The sequence below is a fragment of the Oncorhynchus nerka genome, linkage group LG7, assembly GCF_034236695.1.
Source record: "Oncorhynchus nerka isolate Pitt River linkage group LG7, Oner_Uvic_2.0, whole genome shotgun sequence".
NCBI classification, from domain to species: domain Eukaryota; kingdom Metazoa; phylum Chordata; class Actinopteri; order Salmoniformes; family Salmonidae; genus Oncorhynchus; species Oncorhynchus nerka.
This window is the reverse complement of record NC_088402.1, coordinates 70,392,856-70,413,506: the sequence shown is the minus strand read 5'-3', so window position 1 is coordinate 70,413,506 and position 20,651 is coordinate 70,392,856. Positions and strand designations below refer to the sequence as shown.

General features: G+C 40.1%; 2 protein-coding genes and 1 pseudogene across 3 annotated transcripts; 1 reads left to right on the top strand and 2 right to left on the bottom strand.

Moving 5' to 3' along the window:
* Nucleotides 1-157: 157 nt before the first annotated feature.
* On the bottom strand, nucleotides 158-5,573 carry LOC115132826 (small integral membrane protein 29-like). Its single transcript, XM_029665565.2, has 5 exons — nucleotides 5,466-5,573; nucleotides 4,316-4,615; nucleotides 4,126-4,151; nucleotides 3,333-3,438; nucleotides 158-2,654 (listed from the first exon to the last, which is right to left on the bottom strand). Exons 2-5 carry the CDS (start codon nucleotides 4,421-4,423, stop codon nucleotides 2,586-2,588), a joined length of 309 nt encoding a protein of 102 aa, XP_029521425.1. The 5' UTR covers nucleotides 4,424-4,615; nucleotides 5,466-5,573; the 3' UTR covers nucleotides 158-2,585.
* Nucleotides 5,574-7,609: 2,036 nt separating this feature from the next.
* LOC115132296 (suppressor of cytokine signaling 2-like) lies at nucleotides 7,610-14,185 on the bottom strand (annotated as a pseudogene).
* A 197-nt stretch (nucleotides 14,186-14,382) lies between these two features.
* On the top strand, nucleotides 14,383-20,633 carry LOC115132293 (diphosphoinositol polyphosphate phosphohydrolase 1-like). 2 transcript variants are annotated; one of them, XM_029664780.2, is made up of 5 exons: nucleotides 14,383-14,636; nucleotides 15,929-16,027; nucleotides 16,879-16,923; nucleotides 17,069-17,153; nucleotides 17,374-20,633. In XM_029664780.2, the coding sequence occupies exons 1-5, from the start codon at nucleotides 14,538-14,540 to the stop codon at nucleotides 17,571-17,573; spliced, it is 528 nt and encodes a 175-aa protein (XP_029520640.1). In that variant the 5' UTR covers nucleotides 14,383-14,537; the 3' UTR covers nucleotides 17,574-20,633. The 2 variants fall into 2 exon arrangements, with proteins under 2 accessions (XP_029520640.1, XP_029520639.1); XM_029664779.2 differs by having other exon boundaries at nucleotides 14,385-14,636; nucleotides 15,929-16,039.
* Nucleotides 20,634-20,651: the final 18 nt, after the last annotated feature.

Genomic DNA, 20,651 nt, shown 5'->3' with positions numbered 1-20,651 from the left:
CCTCTTCACTTAAAATATATAGGCCTACATTGTGAGACTAACAAAAGCTAGACTAATGTATAGATCTATTACACATAGTTTATCCTTGGCTTTTTGCAGCTCTTTCCCAGTTTCTCCCAATTGTCACTGACGTTATCAAATGTTTACAAAGCCTGGATATGTACTCCTCTTTCCATTTTATTTTTGCTATACTTTACATCCAGACCATCCATAAAAAGTCCATTTACTCACTAAGATATATACAAGTTTACTTCATGGACAGTAAAATCAAGAAACACGAATATTCAGTATTTTAACAAGTGTGTGAAACCTTTAACAGTCAAAATTACATTTAAAAAATGTATTTTCATCAGTAGTTTATATTCTGGGTTTCTTCAGAACTCGCCATGGCAATTCCCCAAAGAAACTGTTAATAGTAAGCAGGGTAGCAATGTTTGGAACAGTGCAATGCATTTTAATCAAATGCATTATTACAGTTGAAGTCAGAAGTTTACATACACTTAGGTTGGAGTCATTAAAACTCGTTTTTCAACCACTCCACAAATGTCTTGTTTACAAACTATAGTTTTGTCAAGTCGGTTAGGACATCTACTTTATGCATGACACAAATTTGTCCAACAATGGTTTACAGTTCAGTATTTCACTTATAATTCACTGTATCACAATTCCAGTGGGTCAGAAGTTTACACACTAAGTTGACTGTGCCTTTAAACAGCTTGGAAAATTCCAGAAAATGATGTCATGGCTTTAGAAGCTTCTGATAGGCTAATTAACATCATGCATATGTTTAATGTGCATGGGAATTAAATCATAGACTTTATAAATAGTGGAGAGTAATGTAGCAGTTCGCATTCAGGAGAAAGTCAACTATTCATGTCAAAAGTTTCAATTCCACATTAAAATAAATTGAAATACCTGATGTACAATGCGTGTACAAAATATTATGAACACCTGCTCTTTCCATGACATCGACTGACCAGGTGAAAGCTACGATCCCTTATTGATGTCACTTGTTAAATCCACATCAATCAGTGTAGATGAAGGGAAGGAGACAGGTTAAAGAATGATTTTTAAGCCTTGGATTGTGTTGTGTATGGACATGAATTGTGGATGTGTGCCTTTCATAAGGTGAATTGGCAAGACAAAAGATTTAAGTGCCTTTGAATGGGGTATGGGAGTAGGTGCCAGGTGCACCAGTGTGTCAAGAACTGCAGCGCTGCCGAGTTCTTCACACTCAACAGTTTCCCGTGTATATCAAGAATGGTCCACCACCCAAAAGACATCCAGCCAACTTGACACAACTGTGGGAAGCATTTGAGTCAACATGGGCCAGCATCCCGGTGAAATGCTTGCGACACATTGCAGAGTCCATGCCCAGGTGAATTGAGGCAATACTCAATATTAGGAAGGTGTTGTTAATGCTTTGTACACAGTGTATGTTTAAATTCTTATCAAGTGGATTCCAACATACTGTACATATACATGTGCTGATAAGATGATTGATTTCAATGGAAGCCTTCATCCTTCTCATCCTGAATACATGACATTCACAAATGCAAGGAGGAAAGGAGGGTAACTTAGAGCACATATAATTCAAGGATGAATCACTGGTCACTTATTTATTAAAAAATATGGGTGGCTGATGTTTCCTGAGTACTGTATACAGTCAGGCCTATGGTATTCTTCAAAAGAGATTCTTCTGCTAGAAGAACAATCCTCCTGGTGCCCTGTCTTCCCAACAGGACATTTTTAGGGCAGTAGTCACAGCTAAATAGTGGAGGGGAGTGGGTGGGGTAGGGGGAGGTTGGTTGACTAGTTACATTAATTTGCCATCTCTTCTCTCTCTATACATTCTCCTTCTGATTTCACCACCTTTTCATCATAACATACAGTATCTGTATGATGAGGAGGAGGTATTGTTTTGGTTGCTTTCATAATGGCATTCAAAGTGCCACAAACAGGGAAACAAAACAGCAACTTAAGAAATCAAATTGATTGATTGCATACCTTCTGTGTAACTTCTATTACATTGAATAGTGAGGGATATAGTAACCTTTTACACCACTAAAACTAGTAGTACAACGGTAAGCATCCCACCCAAGGTCAAGGCTTTGCTAATCTCACTGGAAACAATAGACATTTAAGGCAAATGTAACACCAGTATCTTGTTTGGATGGATGGCACCATCTTAGTTTCAGTAACGCCCACATTATGACACACACAAACACAGTAAAAAAAACTTTAAAAAACTTGAATAAATAATCTCAAATAAATAAAATGTCCACCAGTAGTTAGCCAACATGTCGTGGTTTAGGGTATGTCGCAGCTTTCGGGCACAGGGGCATGGCATCAGAGGTTCACAATCACATAATAACCAAACTCCTCTTAGCTTAGAGGCTGACGCTGTACAAAGTAAATGCTCCAACAGAGATGATGACTGAGGAGGAGTATGATGTGAAATGCATGACAGGCTCCATGCTTTTCCTAAAACCCCTTTATGTTGAATGACTGACAAATCTGGCATCTCAAGGGTTAACTCCACTGATCTGTATGATGTCACAGATCTATGTCCTGCTCCAACACACTCATGCATGGGTATCTTTCATCAACAGGGGTCTTTGCTGCTGGTATGATCGTGCCCAACCCTTCACCACCTGCAGACACAAAGTCACATACTAGATTTCAGAAAATCTGACTGTAATCTGAGTTTTTCTTCATTACTGTTGTATATGGCATGCATTTGAAATAAACACTGTGTGCAAATACCTTAAGTGACGCACAATGTGTGCCTAAAGATGACTTGACTTACACCAGAGTTGGAAACAAGCTCCAACAGATCCAGCTAGGGGAGTTTTCCCCACGCAATTCATACCGAACAGAAATGTAAAGTGATATCAAGTCGGGTGACCAGACTCTCTGGGAGTTAGATAGAAAGGCGTCCGACGCGCGGGCAGGATGCTCCGAATTATTATTCACATATAAGCGAGGGTACATAGTCGTACCGCATCTCCGCAAAATAAACCTACCTTTACATTTTAGTCATTTAGCAGACACACTTATCCGGTTGACCAAGTTCTCAAATGTCTACATTCGTTAATATCTTCATTCATAAAAGATTTTTAAAAGGCAGCACTTTCAGAACTGATCTTTAATTTTTTTACAAAGATGAAGCACAATGCGGCTCCATTTGATACTACTACATTACATAAAAAGGCCTTTATTTATACGGGGCCAATGTTGCCATCTAGTGTTTGTAAAAGTGCCACATAGGGAAGGAACTCAGATGTTACTGTAGCCTATCAATTAATTCAAAGACGAGGGTGAAATCATACCTTAGTATCTTCCTCTTTCCACAGCATTTCCTGTTCAACTTCATGTAATTCTTCAGAGGGGTCGTAAGTATAGACTGGAAGCAACTGGTGCCGAAGCCTGTCAATTCTGAAACACAATAGGAAAGGAGTATACCGTAACATGGTGACCAATGCAAGAATACATTTTTTTGACATTATTGTAAGATTTCTGTGTATTGTTCAAAAGGAGTTGGCCAATTTAAAAGTGCACTATGCATAAATCACTCCACCATTTTCCAGTTGCTAAAATTATAATAGTTTGCCTCATTTCAGTTTGTGACAAAACAAGCAGACATTGTGTAGAGAATCCTTGTACCAACTAAACCGCTGTGAAATATATTTTCCAAAACCAAAAATATTTTATATATTAAAGCAAAAGACACAAAAACTAAACTTAAGCATAGAAATAGCGCCCATAGAACAGATCTACCTCAGACTGGCTTTCAATTTTTTTATATTTTATTTTACCAGGCAAGTCAGTTAAGAACAAATTCTTATTTTCAATGAAGGCCTAGGAACAGTGGGTTCAGGGGCAGAACGACCTTACCTTGTCAGCTCGGGGGTTTGAACTTGCAACCTTCCGGTTGCTAGTCCAACGCTCTAACGCTCTAACCACTAGGCTACCCTGCCACCCCAGGGAATGAAAGCTCTATAACGAACATTTCTATGTGAATTTGGCCAGGTCACCCAAAAAGTTACATAATGTAGCTTTAATAAGTAACCATACACCATACACCTGCTGAGAGCAATAAGGAAGAGAATAAAAGGAAGTTACCTTCTCTTCTTGCGCACATACAGCACCTGCAATAAAAAAAGATGACTAGTTTAGCTGGTTCAAATAAAATACAGGAGATGTTATGTGGTCATTTTAAAGGTTATTAAATCAAAAGCTTTAGCTCATCAAAGTAGTACTTCTTAAATGTATCACTGTAGGCCAACATGTGATGTTCCTGTTAGCCACTCACCACAGCTGCAGCTATCCCGATGAAGGTGATCAGGAAGAATGGTACCAACAATGAGCTGACTGCCACATCCCTGTCTATGGGGGCAGGGGGCTGAGTAGTGCTGTTCATTGCATATGTGTGGGTAGAGGGTGAGTCAGGGGCTGCTAGGCTGTCCCAGCCAAGCTTCGGAAGCAGCAAATCCCCAGTCGGATTGACAAGTTAGGCGGTAGTAGTCCTCTCCCAGTTGTTTTTTCCTCATCCTTGTCGCTCATGTGACTTCCACATGGTCTCTCCCCTTTCACTAATCAGTGTGAAATATGCCTGAGAGGGCCAAAAGACAAAACAAGTAGAAATCACATGGTTAGGCATACGAGAAAGAGGAAAAATGGCAGAGAAATCTTCACCCAAATTTGATACAGATAGATCAAAGTGCACAGAGTAAATAGTTTCACTAATAGCTAGCTATGATGGCAAACTTTTTTATGGAGGCCTCTAATCTGCTTTCTAGCCACCGTTTCCACATGAAACGGTAATAGTAGAGAGCATGACCCATAATAGAAGTCACATTTTTGGATATGTCCTACATTTTTACCTAGTAGTCATGTGGTCCACACAACAATGTCCATATTATTCACATGTGTGGGCCCGGGTAAAATGCTGCTCCGGTTGGACTATCTGATTTAGCTTTAGCAAACTAATACTAAAATTTCTAGCTAAATTATTACAAATAATTGTAACAGATTCAGATGTATCTTATGTGCGCAGCACCCAGGCCGAGGCACGTGAATAGCATACATCAAATATGCTGGCCACCACTACACTTGGTTGTATGATGGTTTTGGGTGGCCAAAACCGTGTAGGTCAAACGGGGCTTAACCCGATGTTTGGTAACCTAGTAACTAGCTGTATTACTTGGCTCGTTAAAGTTGCTACGCAAACAATGTCATGCATCGTGTGTTTAGCTTGCTGAATTGAATTGAACAGCTCCAGCTAACGTTGTCACAGACCAACTTGGTAGCACAGCTTTTGGATTATACAGCTCAATTTATTTTTCACTTTGGCGTATTGCAAGTGTCTTAGAAGAGTACCACTGCGGATAACCATATGGGTAGCTCGAAATTATTTGTCCAATTTACCTTAAATCAGGAAAGTGATTGTAATGAACACTCACCGAACGTTGCTCCTCTTTCACTCTGCAGCTAACCAGGAAGAAAACATAATAGCCCTTTGATTGACAAGCCAATTCATGAAAGCAGGGAATGGGAGACGGAGGAATGCAGCCAATGAAGCGTCTCTGGAACAGACAGAATCTGAGTGCTATGCACCTGATGCGTCGGTACGTGTCGCCAAACTCATACTGTACACCATTTATTAAGGCCTGTCATATCAATTTACCAAATACTCTTTGGTATTTTAATAGGCCTATTGTATGGAGGAAGAGGTAGTCCGTGCAGTGAGAGGGTTGACTTACAGCATTTCCCTCCTTCCATGAATGCAGAAAGATGGAATTGCAATTACATTATTTCTCAGAGCAACTCTTTTCCGCATCCCTCTCCCTCCATTGGGCTCTGCACCACCAATCCCTTCCCCTCACTAGGCCCTCGAAAACATAGCTCATGTAAACAGATGACTCTATATCTGGCACATAGGCAGCCAGTTCAATACGAAGTTCAATACCAAGAACTGCAGGCAGACACAATGAGAGAAGGCCCAGGGCAGATAATGGACCACGCTTGGTCAAATTGGGGGGGAAACAAACATGTACAGTGTGAACCATAGACTAAGTAGACCATGGTGACTTATAGTAAACGTAAGAAAAAAGATGAGTCCTTGCTCAGGTATGGAGAGGATGGACAAAGTAAAGAGCAATCATATATGGCACTGAGAAAATTTGTACTGGTGGGAGACCTGTACTCATGTTGGTGCTTGGGAGATGAAATCATCTTTGTACTTGTGGTTCTATGTAAACCTACATTAAGGCATGGGCATTTACTGTATATCGACTGGTTGCTCTGCTGTTTATGCATGATCTGAACCTAGAACATTTAGATTATTTGGGCAGTTATAAAGAGCCTATCTACAGCGGAGTAAGAGCATGAACTCTGGAAAAAAATAGATATGTTTATTCAATCTATAATTTAAAAAAAGAAAAGTAATGTGTTTACATTAATCATACCTGCTATTTAAATAATTTACAGTGTTTTGTTCAAGGACAGGGTCCTCTAAGTCACATACTGGTAAGTAAAGCAGTAGATAAGAATGTGTAGTAAAGCTATAAAGAACTGTAATAAAGATGTTTGATGAGACAAGAATGAATATGGCAAATTATTGTGAAAAAAAGGCATGAAAAGTCATTGTTCAAAATTATCTTAACCCACCCCCTCTCTTTCTGTCTATTTTTCTCTCTTTCTCTCTCTTTCTGTAGTTGGGTCTTTGAGTGGGAATCCGGTGTGGGTAAGTTGTGCAGCAGCCTCCAGGAATCCTCATTCCAGGAACTGTCATTCAATCGGCTCAACAAATACACACACAGACTCACTCAGAAACACCTCTGCATTAGTGAAAAATCTGAGACACTTCAAACACTCTGTGGTTGAACTGGAGTCAAACAGAAACAGGCTTAATCATTCTGGGAAAGATTTTTTTTTAAACTCCCCCCACTCCCTGCAACACACGCTCTCTCTCAGTTTCTATGGTTTCCTCAAAGAGCACTGCATTTTCCCTGTCTTTATTTTCCTAGAAAGAGCGGTGAGCTCAAGCTGAGCTGAGTCAACATCAAGGGATTAAGCCAAATAGGGTTAAAATGCACTTTTGCTATTCTCAATCATTCTCAAGTGGCAGATACAGAAACAGTTATAAAATAGGCAGTTATCAAATGTCTATGGCTTATCTAAAAAAAAACATGTTTTACTTTAGCTTCTGTCACACATGAAAACAGATCAATGCCATATCCCAATGGCTCTGCCAAATGTTTGCAAATACCATAAGAGGCTCATTTACACTGTACATAAGGAGATGTAGGAGGATTTTGGAAGTATTTTTTGCTCATTTCAAGAGATGGTTATTTCAGAATCTCGAAGATCTATAAAGGAACCCAAATTTAGACCTGAAATTGAGTAACACAATGACAGTCTTAAAAAAAAACTAAAAGTGTAATCAGCTGAAACTACACAACCTTGATAATGACCAAGTTACACTGCAGGATTAAGAGAAAATGGGAATGAATAGGACACTCAGATCAGCCACCTTTGCAGCATGAAGACATAAAGACACTATAAGACAACTAAGGCAAGACGATAGTCTGGAATCCATCATCAATCAAATTCAATCCAATTTATTTATAAAGCCCTTTTCACATCAGCATAAAAAATCCCCCATAAATAAAAGCCATGGTACATCAGGTGAATTGGTTGAATACTGTATAGTGTTTTTAATTAATGTGGTCCATTATACAATAATCGTTCTTTAATACTGTTTATAGAACAATAACAAAGCTTTTATCTATTCCTCTTTGTCATGTTCTTCTAACTGTTATTTATTTCAGCATTCCATTTCAGTACTCTCAATTGTTAATTTAGTTGAACTAACCTAAGATGGTGATAGGTAGGTGAATTTTGCCTCTGATACATAGCAGTTAACAGCGTTGGGCCAGTAACCAAAAGGCTGCTGGTTCAAATCCCAGAGCTGACTAGGTGAAAAATCTGTCAATGATCCCTAGAACAGGGCACTTAACCCTAATTGCTCCTGTAAGTCGCTCTGGATAAGAGCATCTGCTAAAGGACTCAAGTATAAATATAAAAATACACGTAGGGATTTGCTAAATGATCATCTAGGAACCAGCATGTATACAGCTGAGAGCCAATTTTCAACACAACATTAGGACATTGATCATTGATGTCCAATTAAAGTCTAATTCAGGAATATCAAAACATCAGATGAGCATTTCCTACAGCACAAAAGGGTATTCCAGCAAGAAGTCATGTAGCCACCCTGGCAAGGGTAAGTCCTGGTGACAGCGAGAATGCTGGTTAATAGTGACGCGGCAAAAGTGCTGGAGACTAGGGAAAACTTTATGGAGGGGGCAGATGAGCTTGAGCTGCAGAGTTCTCTCTTCAGGGGACGGATGGTTTGCTCCTCCTGTTTCCTTTTGAGCCCTGAGTCTCGCCTTTTAACTGACCAGAAGCTTATAAGTCAAGGCATAGTGCTGCACCAGATCTACAGCCCCCTCAACCCTCCGCATTCGTGGCCATGCCACAATCACAGAGTCGAAACATGCCAGTGCCATGCTCTATGTGGAGGTGTGTGGGGCCAAGGCTGGTCTTCACAGACAGGGTAAGGAGGTAGTCCTGGTAGGAGCTGTCCCGCAACAGGAAAGTCCCCTCTGGAGCTTTAATCAGAACTTGTTTAGCCTGAGTAGCTGTCAGGGGGCCCCAGTACCAGCCTGAAGAACACTGAGAGAGGGGAGCAAGAGGGAGAGGGACATGCGGCTGAGAATATTAGATTCATAAGTGTGCAATACGTTTAGGCTGTCAAATATTCTTTACATAATGTCATCTGAATTTAAATGTTAGGCTACATTCATGTCAGATATAGCAGGCTATAAAGTTTCAATTCTGCTTATTTAAAAAAAAAAATCAATCTGTTGTAATTCAATGTAGTCTGAATATTCTAATAAAATGGAAAATGTGTTCAGAGTCCTTACACGGCAACTGAAATAGTCCATTAATCGAAATGTCGGCCTACAATAATGAAAATATGCTAACCTGACTCCCGAAGATGAGACATGGCTCTTTGCAACAGTGTGACATCCTCTCTTAGTCTTGACGCACTTTGACATGACTCCAGCTTGCAGTCCTTTAGCCGGATTGCGTTGAGGTATTTGTCAGGGGCACCGGTCGGTATAATCATTGTGCATGACAGCAATGGAACACTTGAGGATTTGAGCGTCCAATGGTTCTCAATTTGTTTGTTGACCCAAGGTCTGGTATGAGTCACTGTCTGCCATTTCAGACACGCACTGAGAACGCAAACAGACACACAAATCATCTAAAGTGGAAGTATTCATTTTGTTACGTTACAGCCTTATTCTAAAATGTATTAAATAATTGTTTTCCTCAATCTACATACAATACCCCATAATGACAAAGCAAAAATATGTTTTTAGAAATGTTAGCAAATGTAAAAAAGAAATAAACAGATAACTAATTTACATAAGTATTCAGACCCTTTGCTATGAGACTCGAATTTGAGATCAAGTGCATCCTGTTTCCACTGATCATTCTTGCGATGTTTCTACAACTTAATTGGAGTTCACCTGAGACAAATTCAATTGATTGGACATAATTTGGAAAGGCACACACCTGTCTATATAAGGTCCCACTGTTGACAGTGCATGTCAAAGCAAAAACCAAGCCATGAGGTAGAAGGAATTGCCCGTAGAGCTCCGAGACAGGATTGTGTCGAGGCACAGATCTGGGGAAAGGTACCAAACAATTTCTGCAGCATTGAAGGTCCCCAAGAACACATTGGCCTTTATCATTCTTCAATGGAAGAAGTTTGGAACCACCAATACTCACCCTAGAGCTGGCCGCACTGAGCAATCGGGGGAGAAGGGCCTTAGTCAGGGAGGTGACCAAGAACCCGATGGTTACTCTGACAGAGCTCCAGAGTTCCTCTGTGAATATGGGAGAACCTTCCAGATGGACAACCATCTCTGCAGCACTCCACCAATCAGGCTGTTATGGTAGAGTGGCCAGACGGAAGACAATCCTCGGTAAAAGGCACATGACAGCCCGCTTGGTGTTTGCCAAAAGGCACCTAAAGACTCTCTGACCACGAGAAACAAGATTCTCTGGTCTGATGAAACCAAGATTGAAGTCTGTCCTGAATGCCAATTGTCATGTCTGGAGGAAACCTGGCACCATCCCCACGGTGAAGCATGGGGGTGGCAGCATCATGCTGTGGGGATGTTTTTCAGCGGCAGGGACTGGGAGACTAGTCAGGATCGAGGGAAAGCACAGAGTGATCCTTGATGGAAACCTGCTCCAAAGCGCTCAGGACCTCAGACTGGGGCGAAGGTTCACCTTACAACAGGACAACAACCCTAAGCACACAGCAAAGACAACGCATGAGTGGCTTCGGGTCAATTCTCTGGATGTCCTTGAGTGGCCCAGCCAGAGCCCGGACTTGAACCTGATCGAACATCTCTGGACAGACCTGAAAATAGCTGTGCCATCCAACCTGACAGAGCTTGAGAGGATCTGTAGAGAAGAATAGGAGAAGCTCCCCAAATACTGTTGTGCCACACACACACACGCACGCGTGCACGCACACACACACACACACACACAAAAAAGTCAATACTTTCTAGAGGCACCTTTTGCAGCAATTACAGCTGCAAGTCTCTTGGGGGTATATCTCTATAAGCTTGGCATATCAAGCCACTGGGATTTTTGCCCATTCTTCAAGACAAACTGCTCCAGCTCCTTCAAGTTGGATGCACAGCAATCTTTAAGTCATACCACAGATTCTCAATTGGATTGAGATCTGGGATTTGACTAGGCCATTCCAAGACATTTAAATGTTTCCCCTTAAACCTCTTGAGTGTTGCTTTAGCAGTATGCTTAGGGTCATTGTCCTGCTGGAAGGTGAACCTCCATCTCAGTCTAAAATCTCTGGTTGACTGAAACAGGTTTCCCTCAATAATTTCCCTGTATTTAGCGGCATCCATAATTCCTTCAATTCTGACCAGTTTCCCAGTCCCTGCCGATGAAAAACATCCCCACAGCATGATGCTGCCACCACCATGCTTCACTGTGGGGATGTTGTTCTCGGGGTGATGAGAGGTGTTGGGTTTGCGCCAGACATAGCATTTTCCTTGATGGCCAAAAAGCTAAATTTTTGGCTCATCTGAGCAGAGTACCTTCTTCCATATTTTTGGGGAGTCTCCCACATGCCTTTTGGCGAACACCAAACGTGTTTGCTTCTTTTTTTCTTTAAGCAATGTCTTTTTTTCTGGACACTCTTCCGTAAAGCCTAGCTCTCTGGAGTGTACGGCTTAAAGTGGTCCTATGGACAGATACGCCAAAGGGTGTGAATACATATGCACGCACCACTTTTCAGGGGGGGGGTTTCAATAATTTTTTGAAACAAGTAAAAAATATATGTATATTTCACTTCACCAATTTGGACTATTTTGTGTATGTCCATTACATGAAATCCAAATAAAAATCTATTTAAATTACAGGTTGTAATGCAACAACATAGGAAAAAAATGCCAAAGGGGATGAATACTTTTGCAAGGCACTGTATATAGATTTGCAGAAATGTCTAAAAACCTATTTTTGCTTTGTCATTATGGGGTATTGTGTGTAGATTGTGGGAATAAAAAAAAATCGATTTTAGAATAAGGCTGTAACGTAAACAAAATGTTGGAAAAAAATTGTGAACACTTTCTGAATGCACTGTGAATGCCGGATAAAAATTATATAAAAGAATTACAAAAGCTAGACACTGACGCCTAGCCATAATACATGTGTTATTATCACTCCATGATTTGAAAAGTGTGCTGTGTTGAATAGCCTACAGTGCCTTCAGAAAGTATTGACCCCCTTGACTTTTTCCACATTTTGTTGTTACAGCCTGAATTTAAAATGGATTAAATTGTGATTTTTTTTTGTCACTGGCCTACACACAATACCCCATAATGCCAAAGTGGAACTATGTATTTCGAAAAAAATTCAAATTAATTAAAAATGAAAAGCTGGAATGTCATGAGACAATAACCTAAAACACAAGCCAAATCTACACTGGAGTTGTTTACCAATAAGACAGTGAATTTTCCTCTTAGAGACTTACCCAGGAAGACTCACAGTTGTAATCACTGCTAAAGGTGATTCTAACATGTATTGACTCAGGGGCTTGAATACTTCTCTAATCAAGATATGTGTTTTATTTTTCATAAATGTTTTACAAATGTAAAAAAAAAAAAAATCTGCTTTGACATTAGAGTAGTGTGTAGTTCTTTGTCAAAATGTTAATTAAATCAATTTGAATCCCACTTTGTAAAAACAAAATGTGGAAAAAGTCAAGGGGTGTGAATACTTCCTAAAGGCACTGTACATGCGTCCTACATGTGTCCTAATAATTCCACTCACTATATTGAATAGTATGGTCGTTGGACAAATCTTAGACTAAACTTGTAGTCCTATATATCGGCATTTGAAAGTGTGCTATTTCTCACCTACTAAATGCGTTCTTGGAAGACCCCAAAGGGCAAACCCAATATTTTTTTTTATAACTAACTAAATCTCATTGTTCTGTGGTTCAACCCTTGAAATAGCCTACTCAGGAGATCTCTAACTCCTAGAACCAAATGACAACCTTTTCACGTTTTTCACAGTTTCAACGTTTCACAATTTTACATGAAAATTGTATAGTTTGCGCAACGGTTAGGCTGGATACCTACGCTCTATATCGCCTACATCGTCAATTGGCAATATAGAACATGCTTACGAATACACTAATGAATATGCTGAGTAAAGTGTGATGGGATTGAACTGAAAAAGTATTCGTGTTAATGCTGCAAACAAAAGATTGTGTTGAATCTCAACTGACGTCTCCTTGAGGCATGAAGCCATTTCCTGTCATAGAAATCGCATGGCAGTTACTCCTGTTTGGGCAACATACATTCAATAACACAGAAAATATATGTTTGGCTGCTACAACTGATCATTCATTTTACCTGCACTGGTTAAACAGGTCATGTCCTCCGAAATTCATGATTGAAGCCTTGAGCGGACACAACGATGGAAAGATCTGTTCTGAAGCACTTGTTTTGTTTCCAGCTGTATAAACAGAACATTTCAGGAATATAATCAACAAATAATCAACAATGTTCCCCACGAGCTGCCTGCCGTTTAAACGCACGATTTGACGCTCTATCCGTCTGGGCGATTCGTTTTTTTAATTTATTTTTTTACAATGTTTCCTTCTCTAGTTTAATTGTTGATCGAGCGCAGGTCTTTCCATGAACATTCCCAGAAAGACCGGTCACACGTGTGTGTGATTTGGTCTGGCTCCGTTCCAGCAATCCATGGCAAAGACAATGAAGTCACCCACAGACACAGTGGAGCGAACGGAAAAGGGTTTAGGCCCCACTGAAAGGTGCATTCCGTAAAATGTGCGATATGACTTTACATTATAGCTCGGAATAGTGGCAATAACATGCTTACAATGCATAGCCTATTTATTCATAATTAAAACATGATTTGTTAATTTGCCAGATCCCTTTAATTTCATAGGCTATTTTGTGCTTGTATATAGAGGATAAACACGACTTGGAAGCCAGTGGGGGGAGCCATATGAGGATGGGCTCATTGTAATTGCTGGAATGGAGTATTCTAATGGAGTAGAACATGTGGTGTCCGTATGGTTGATACGTTCCATTTATGCCATTCAAGACAATACAATGAGCCTGTCCTCCTATAACTCCTCCTTGTCATATTATTTATATTATATTATATTACAAAACCCTCCTTTTATTGCCTACTTGCTTTTTTTCTATAGCCTTCATAATGTTTTTTTTTTAATGAAAAAAAAACATTATAAAAAATTAATGCCAAATTCAAGGTTGATAAATTCCAACGTTGGCGTGGATTTTAACGTACAGTACAATCATATCTGTGCATAAAATATCTCCGTGGTAGAGGCGTCACTACAGACCTGGTTCGATTCCAGGCTGTATCACAACCAGCCGTGATTGGGAGTCCCACAGGGCTGCGCACAATTGGCCCAGCGTCATCCTGGTTAGGCCGTCATTGTAAATAATAATTTGTTCTTAACTGACCTATCTAGTTAAATAAAATAAAGAAGGCGGATGATGGAGAGGGGATAGGGGGAAACCGGGTGCGGCTCCTGGACTCAGAATATAATACAAACCAGGTAAAACGAGACCAACCAGAAACATCACAACTGCGTTTATACTGTACGCTTATTCTCAAATATTGAAACGTGAATACCGAAATGTGTAGCCTAGGCTACGTTCGACTATTCTATCTCCGGTGGTGCGTAATTTACGCAGCTTTTTAATAATGGCGTCTGTACGAGAGATGCGACCAGGTCTTCAAAAATGAAGCGAAGAAGAAGTCTATTCTAGAAATTTCGAGACTTATACAGGGTTTCAGTAAGTGGGCTGTGAACGTCTTCCAGTGATTTTGTTCACTTTTTTCTTTTTTGAGACCCCGAAATGATGAAGATCAAATCGAATCAAACGCGGACATATGACGGGGATGGCTACAAGAAGCGCGCCGCCTGTCTGTGCTTCAGAAACGAGAGTGAGGAGGAGGTAAGTCCGAGGCTAGAGTGGTGTGGTGGAACGGGCCTTGTGAATAAACAGTTTGCCACGTTGCCAGCAGATAGTCTGGGGGTAGCGATTCCGAATGAAGAGAAGAGGGCGAGTTGTCAACGAAAGGCATATATTTGGTGGCGAGAAGGCCTAAATAGAATTGCTGGCAACAAGATCACCGGCGGTTGCCATGTTTTTGTGTCAAAAACTATTACAATTCTCAAACTGACATTAACCGTAGACGCCTAGATTAAATGTAATGTAATTGTATTTCCCCAGAGTTGTCAGTGAGTTTATGCAATGCAGTTTCCATTTAGTTTTGGGCCATTGCAACAAATTCTGCAATGTGTGCATATCATCAAAGGAGTGGGCCAACAAAAAATGTAAGGCATGGCGCAAATGCATCCATGACATGCCTTGTGCAAATAGAGTACCACAGTATGAGTCATAATACCCATAAAACCTAGTGGTCAAACAAGGAAATGGTTCCAATCGTTTTTCCACCATTAATTTATCTCATATGAGATTTTAGAAACACTTAAAATAAGGGCTGTGTTTCGTGTATGCTTACCCTTGTGTGACGTTTTGATGATACAGATTTAAATCTCTTGGACAAGGTGAAATGTATCAATATATTCGCCTGTGTTTCCCCCACCAAAAAAATGAAACGCTAATTAGCTGTGAATGTGGCTATCATAAAGAACAAATGTCATGATGACATGGATGAGACTGCCCCAAAAATAAGAATCTCTGGATTGACTATCTAATGTTAGCTAAATGTAGTCATGAAGAAATTGGCTACATTTCTTTAAATTGACAATTCTGTGAACTGTCTTGTGCAAGATTTAAATTGACACAATACCTGTTAGCAAAGGTGGCAGCTGGAGATGACTTGCAGGGATTTGTAGTCTTGCTTGATGTCTACTTTGATGCTAATTGGCATTTTCGAAACTGAGTAAATGTAGCTGAAATATATTGATAAAAGTCACCTTGTCTGAGAGATTTACCTGTTTATCAAAACATCATGCCAGGGTAAGCCTACTTGAGCCTACAGCCCTTATTTTAAGTGTTTCTAAAATTCCCTATGGGAAAATGAAAGATGGAAAGAATTATTGGAACCATTTCCCTGTTTGACTGAGTTTTTTTTGTGGGTATTATAACACCTGGGGGCTCAAGTGCTTGATTTCTGTTATAGGCCTATATTAGTGATCAAGTAATGGTATTCAATTAGAGCAACTCAATCTTGTGACTGTAGGGGCATATCTGAATTGAAATAACTGTCAATCCTACAGGTGTTGTTGGTGAGTAGTATCCGGCATCCAGGCAAGTGGATCGTCCCTGGTGGAGGGATGGAGCCGGAGGAAGAGCCCAACGTTGCTGCTGTTCGAGAGGTGTGTGAAGAGGTAGGCTGAATTACTTGTCAACTTGACTTGTGCATTCAGAGTTTTTATTAAGCAAGGAGCTCATGGGAAGTAAAATTTCACGTCTGCACAGGTGGCCTTTAAATGGTTTGGTTTAGGCTTATTAATCTGATCCGATTTCCCCAAACATCCTGTCCTTCAGCAACATTTTCTAGAAGGGTTACGCTCATGCTAAAGTGTTGCCTAAAGCTCTTAAGGAGGGTATATAGTATTTCACTTCTCCCTAACTGAAGTTAGCGTTTTCTCTTATAACAAATGAGATCTTCCAGTAATTTTAAGTTTGTTGCTTTTCCATTAAGTGTATTCAGCCTCTTTTGTGAGTTCCTTGTGATTGATATTGAGCTCATTTGTCAGTGAAACACAATCTGATGCATTGTTGTCTTTGCAAAATGTTCTTGCAGGATTTGTTTTTTTTGTTGATGTACCAAGTTTATACCCGTTACCTTAGCAGCCCTTATTTCAAGCCTGAAAAATCTATGCGTTCTTTGAGTCTAGATGTTCCTCTATGGAAGCTATGAACTAAATGGGGATGGAGGAGCCTCTTGATTGAGAGTCCATGTTTATAAATAGAGTAAAACTGTAACCTGAAGAAGAAAGTACTACGATGACGCCATGTTAATAGGAACTGATCTCTCCCTCTCCTTCATGACCATACACAACCATGGCCTCCCCCCACCCCGTGACTGAAAATGGCATCAATTCTCAGAATCCCCAGGTCTCATCGGGTGAAAATGCAGAAACATTATCACAAGTGTCCTGCTTTTACTAAGAATGATATTTTTTCTGCTGTTTCATTTCCACTGGCCATGTTGTCTTTTCAGGCTGGTGTCAAGGGGACATTGGGGCGTCTACTAGGAATTTTCGAGGTGAGATGAAAAAATGGAAGATTTTACATAATCTATTTTTTTAATGTCTGTGTGGTTGTCTTTAAACTTGGTGGGAGGAACTGCTCATTTATTTCCACTGTTTGCCTCCTAACCTTGAGCACTGACAATTTCTCGATTTACTCAGAACACAGACAGGAAGCACAGAACATATGTCTATGTCCTCATCGTTACAGAGATGTTGGAAGACTGGGAGGACTCTGTGAATATTGGTATGTTTCTAGTTTTTGTGGTGTTTGTGAAAGCTGCGATGACTGGACAATCATTTTTGTTATCAAATTGATTCATTGACACATGGATTAGCCAGAAGAGCCTACTACTATTGTAGATCCTTCATAGTTTCAGTCCTTAGTTAATCTAGACTAAACCTGTTTGTTTTTGGGTGTTTTTCCCTTCCTGACTCCCCTTTGGTCTTTATCCCTCTGTTGACAGGGAGAAAAAGGGAATGGTTTAATATTGAGGATGCCAGAAGAGTGTTGCAGTGCCACAAGCCTGTGCAGGCCTCGTACTTTGAGGCCCTACAACAGGGCAGCCTGAGCAGCAACAGGACACCCCTGGTGACCACGATAGGGGGAGAAGAGCACTCCCCTACCTACAATATCAACCAGAGCTCCAGATCGAGTATAAGATAACTAAAACACAGAAACTCCTGGAGACTTCTCCACATCTTTTACCTGCTTCTTTTTCTTACTTAATCCTGCTCCTACTACTTTTTCCTTTTTTATATCTTCAAAATATCAACAGAAATGTTTGCCTTGCCAGCCTTCTTGTGCCAGAGTGGAGGTACAGACTTGACAAGTGTTGGGCGAAGAAGATATAACACTTTGTAATTCGAATGTTTTTTTTTTGTTGTTGCTTTTTACTAGTGATTGCATGAGATATTCCCAAACTCTTGTCCTCCTTTACCTCGGTTCCTCTCTCATAAATCTGAGGTTTGACGAATGAAACTTTCTGCTTTGGCGACGTAAAGTATTGGTATAGAATGTGTTTACAGAAGAAAACAGGCTTTCCAGGGTCTTGTTTTGCTTACACTACTTGAAGTTGCCACACCCCTTTTTATATGGCATTCATAAGAATGACAACCTCTCACCATATACCGTGACAGATCATTAGTGTAATACCTACTCCCAACGGTGTTAAGAGTTATAAAGTATGAGTCTATTTCTGTGTGACATTTTCTATTGTTGCTTTTTTCATATATTTCCTAATCCCCTAAGAATGAATGGCTTTAGGTTAGATAGGCTTGTGGGAAAGTTTCTTGTTTTGCATGTGTGGTAAAGCTACATGGGTGTGTCTTGTGTGACGCAAATTGTAGGAATGGAATTATCTGGTACAAACAGTCTCCCTTTGTATTACATTGTGAAGGTAGCACAAGCTTTGGTGTTTTGAAAGAGAAGCTTTGATAAGGGTCTGACAAAAAAAACTACTCCCACAGTAGCTTGGGCCTTTAACCACACTGGGGGACATCTAACCAGAACATTGAAATCTAAGTCATCTGCTGTCTCACATCTTGTCAGACTATGGAGATGATTTATTGATTGGTTTTATAATTCAATGACCAGAAAGACAGAGAATTGTGCATGTTCTCTGATCCTCAGGGGAAAGGAACAAGAACCCAGACTAGTCTTTTGAATCTGGTTGTGTATCAGGAGGTGGGGAGTAATGTCGTTAGGTGTTTGTGCTTGAATAGTAAGGCTAATTTAAAATGGCACTAGGAAGATTATGCCACTGCTGCATAACATGTGGACCCCACTCTAGACCCCACTCATTGTTATGGTTTCCACTTTATTTGATAATCTTATATCAATTTACTTTGTTAATATTCATATTTATTTTCTTATGTTATGGTGATTGATTGCAGATGACGGACATTTATCAGTCTGTACTAATAGCCTTTCTGTGTGTGTATTGTTTAAGTTGAGGGCTGATTGGTGTGTATTTGCGTGTGTGACTATGGATGCATTTAGACAGGCAGCCCAATTCTGATTTTTTTTCTCTTTTTTTCTCATTAATTGGTCTTTTGACCAATCACAGATCTTTTTCAGAGTTGATCTGATTGGTTAAAAGACCAATTTGTGGAAAAAGATCAGAATTGGGCTGTCTGTCAAAATGCAGCCAGTGTGTGATGCAGGAAAAGGTTGCACAACCTGAGATGCAATGCCAAGGTAAATCACCTGCACGTTGGTGAGTACATTTACACTCATGATTTCATCAATTCTAAATTGTATTCCTAACAAATGTTTACACTGTGATGTAGTTCTGCATTTTCCCTTAAATTAACACTGGACTTGTTTTTTGTCAGTGAGATTTGTTTTTTGTTTCTTGAAAAATACTTTTAACAGGTCTTAATATATTGTCTACTTTTGGTATGTTCATTGGTTGTTCAAATTAATCATTTAAATATTTTAAATGCCGTATTTCTGACGAATGGATGGATGCCGAGTCTCAGAACCATAGTTATTCTGGCCCTGTCAGGACTTGGGAACAAATAACTGGGATTGGTAGATATGTTAATGAGCTATAGTCTGTCAATGCAGAGAGCAAACTCTCCTACTGACCCTGGAGTTTGGTACTGTCGTTTGCTCGTCTCTCTGGCCCACAAATGAATGTGTAGATTCTTCTTCGCTCACACTTGTCATCTTGTAGTTGCTAGCTGGTTTTGATGAAGTACTTACTCCTGAGACCTCTGTGCTAAACAGCTCAAAACCCTGATGGGCTAGGTATGTGATCATTTCAATTATGTTTCAGGCCCACCAAGTTACCCTGCCAAGAACAAACAATGTAAGGTGTCATGTTGTCCATGGTGTGAGAAACTGTCTGGCTCTGGCAGAACAGCTTGTGCCACTGAGCATCTAGGCAAGTATTTGGATATTCTTGCTGAGCTGCATTGGTCCACATTTACACATTGACCCAACAGATCTGGTACAAAGAGCTGTTCAGTTTTCAGCCTCCTTTTGTTCATCTTTGAACTGTCTCTTGCCAATGTTTAAGTTTTCTACAGCCTCTTAACCTTTATGGCCCTGTGGTATCTTGAGCCCTCAGTTGGCTAGTTTTGCCTAGCTGCATTGCATTTCCTTCAGTTGGTTATGCAACATTTATGTATTAGTAACTGCCTATCATGTGGAGTTTTGGTCCCTTTCAACATTGACCCTGAACATAAGAATGTGAACTGCATTTTTTAAATTTCTTTTGACTACTTGCCTATGGCACATGTAAAAATAGAAAGGGTTAGGCCTACTCATGGTAGTCATAATATCGCACCAGGATGTAATGACATACATGGCTTTATTTCCCCACTATAGGGCCAGTAGGAATTTCATTGTTTTCCTCAGTATGCCAATGTCTTGAGGCCTGTCATGAGGTTGTGCCATGTACTGGCTATGGGTCATCTAACCAGGTGATGGTAGTTATCGCAGTGTTTCCCCCATTCTTGATTACTTCAGTTTACTGGTAAGGTTAAGGGTCTTAACAGGATAAATCAAATGAGATAATATTTCTTGAAGACTGGTGTTCAGAAATTGTTAGTCGTTACGTGCAATGGTCCAGACAGGCATTTGTTCATTGTTCAATTGGCCTTGCAATTACATGGCTAAACATCTCCATGTTGTCAACTCAGATTTCTTCAATGGGTACAAAGTGTAAGCCTGAATGTAAAATGAATTGTGCCAATTAATAAAAACACCAGTATTTCAGTTCTTTTCTTTGGGTTT